Genomic DNA, 2171 nt, shown 5'->3' with positions numbered 1-2171 from the left:
AAAAAAAAAAAAAAATTAAGGACCATTAAAAACTGATCATGTTCTGTAACATTGGTTATCTTCTCCCTGTTAACTCTCAAGTTGTTCCATATATTCCTTGGCTCCCTGGGTGGGATGCTTCCTAAATTTAGGAATATTATCTGTTTTTCTTTCCTTATAGTATCCAATACAGGTTACAGAGTAGATACACATTTTGACATAACCTCCAGTGAAGGGTGGATGGCATGAGTTTTGGAACCATCCTTTCTATGTGTACATCATGACCACTAAAATGAATGCCTACATTTTACTGTAACATTTAAAACTAAAGGTCGTGCACTTGATATAAGCACTGGAACATAACACTGTATAAAATTCAATACTAACTGAGTCATTATTTTGCAATTATGTAAGATAATTGTACCCTGGTAGCAAAGTGCCTAAGTGTTGACTGCTAACCAGAAGGCTGGTGGTTCAAACCCACCAGCCCCTCCTTGGAAGGAAGACTGGGCAATCTAATTCTGTAGTGATACCACCTCAGAAACCCAAGGAGGAGCTGCTATGAGTTGGATCTGACTCAATGGCAGTAAATTCAGTTTGGTTTTTCTTGGTAGATCCATTTAATTGGATGGATCATGATTTTTTTGGGATAACTTGCTGAGTAAATTTCTTTTTGCAGAATGTTCTTATGTATTTATAATTCATGTCTTTACAGCTTTTTGGTACAGCAAAGAATTTCACCTTCTCTGTTGAGCAAAGCAATCTTGTATCCAACATTCAACCAGCTTCAGTCATGGTCTACGATTATTATGAAAAAGGTAGGCGAGCAACAACCGTGTCCTAAGGCTATTGACATGATAACTCTATTTGACATTCCCTAAGCTATTAAATTTTCCTAAATCATCCTATCTTCAAACACTAAACATAAATGTTTTTTACCTTGTATATTGAATTTTTTCCCTCCATAATATATCTTTTAATTGAGCTATTTCTTTTTACTAGAGGTTTTCAACACCTAAAACCTTTTTTTATATAAGTGGAAGAGCTCCCCTTAAAATTTAAATATAAACCATGCCAAGCTGTCAGGTCATTTTGTTGTTGTTGTTATTAATGCCAAGATTCACAATTTCATGCCACTTCTGTGGAATTTGATTTAAGAAGGGGAGTAGTTAATATTCTGGGAGCTCTGGTAGCGTAGTGCCTAAAGCACTTGACTGCTAACCAGAAGGCTGGCGGTTCAAACCCACCAGCCACTCCTTGGAAGGAAGATGGGGCAATCTACTTTCGTAGTGATACTGCCTCGGAAACCCAAGGAGGGGTTGCTATGAGTCAGGTCTGACTCAACGGCACATGACAACAACAACAACAGTTGATATTCTGGAATATTATTGAAACTTTTGATAGATTTTGATAGGTTTCTTATCCTAGATTCCAAAGCAATTACTCAAATGTTATAGAGACCATGGAGTTCCTGGGTATTGCAAATGGTTAACACACTTGGCTGCTAACCAAAATTTGCAGTTTTGAGTCCTTCCATAGTTGCCTCAGAAGAAAGTCCTGGTGATCGACTTCTGAAAAATCACAAAACCCTATGGAGCACAATTTTCCTCTCACACACGTGAAGTTGTCATGAGTAGGCATCAACTTGACAGCAAACTGGTTTTGGTAGAAGTCATTAAAAATTTTATCTAGAGGGTTAATTCCTTGTTGAATGACATACACAGTTTGTCAAGGAATACTTGAATTCTGAATCTATAGTTTACTAATTTAATTTACCTCAAGTACCTTAAACTTTGAGAGTATGTATCTAGATTAGTTAAATGGGGGGAATGAATGACACTTGCAGAATTATTGGGAAGATTACACCTTATGTGTGTATATTATCTGACAACCTCAATATAGAAAATTGGAACCTTAGTAAGGACACATTTTCTCTTTATTTTCCAGATGAATATGCTCTTGGTTCTTACAACATCACTAGCATTTCAGTTTCCCAGTAAAATAAACCAAAGCACACAAAAAGGTAAGGCAATCGATATTATAGACCTTTGAAAACACACCTAGTAAGAAAAAAAAAAAAACCTAAAGCTCTGACAGCATAGTGCCTAAGGCATTTGACTGCTAACCAGAAGGCTGGAAGTTCAAACCCACCAGCCACTCCTTGGAAGGAAGGTTGGGCAATCTACTTCCAT

The 2171-nt window shown here is 36.9% G+C and overlaps 1 protein-coding gene across 1 annotated transcript in view; it reads left to right on the top strand.

Moving 5' to 3' along the window:
• Nucleotides 1-1979, top strand: part of LOC103193917 (ovostatin homolog 2-like) — a 68811-nt gene extending 66832 nt beyond the window's left edge. Inside the window, 2 exon segments of the mRNA XM_007937220.1 lie at nt 695-797; nt 1927-1979. Of these exon segments, the coding sequence (XP_007935411.1) occupies nt 695-797; nt 1927-1979 (156 nt within the window).
• Nucleotides 1980-2171: the final 192 nt, after the last annotated feature.

Source organism: Orycteropus afer, unplaced genomic scaffold (assembly GCF_000298275.1).
Source record: "Orycteropus afer afer isolate SDZICR_OR568_19922 unplaced genomic scaffold, OryAfe1.0 scaffold00040, whole genome shotgun sequence".
NCBI lineage: Eukaryota > Metazoa > Chordata > Mammalia > Tubulidentata > Orycteropodidae > Orycteropus > Orycteropus afer.
Note: the sequence above shows the minus strand (reverse complement) of the source record. Positions and strands in the feature narration are given on the sequence as shown.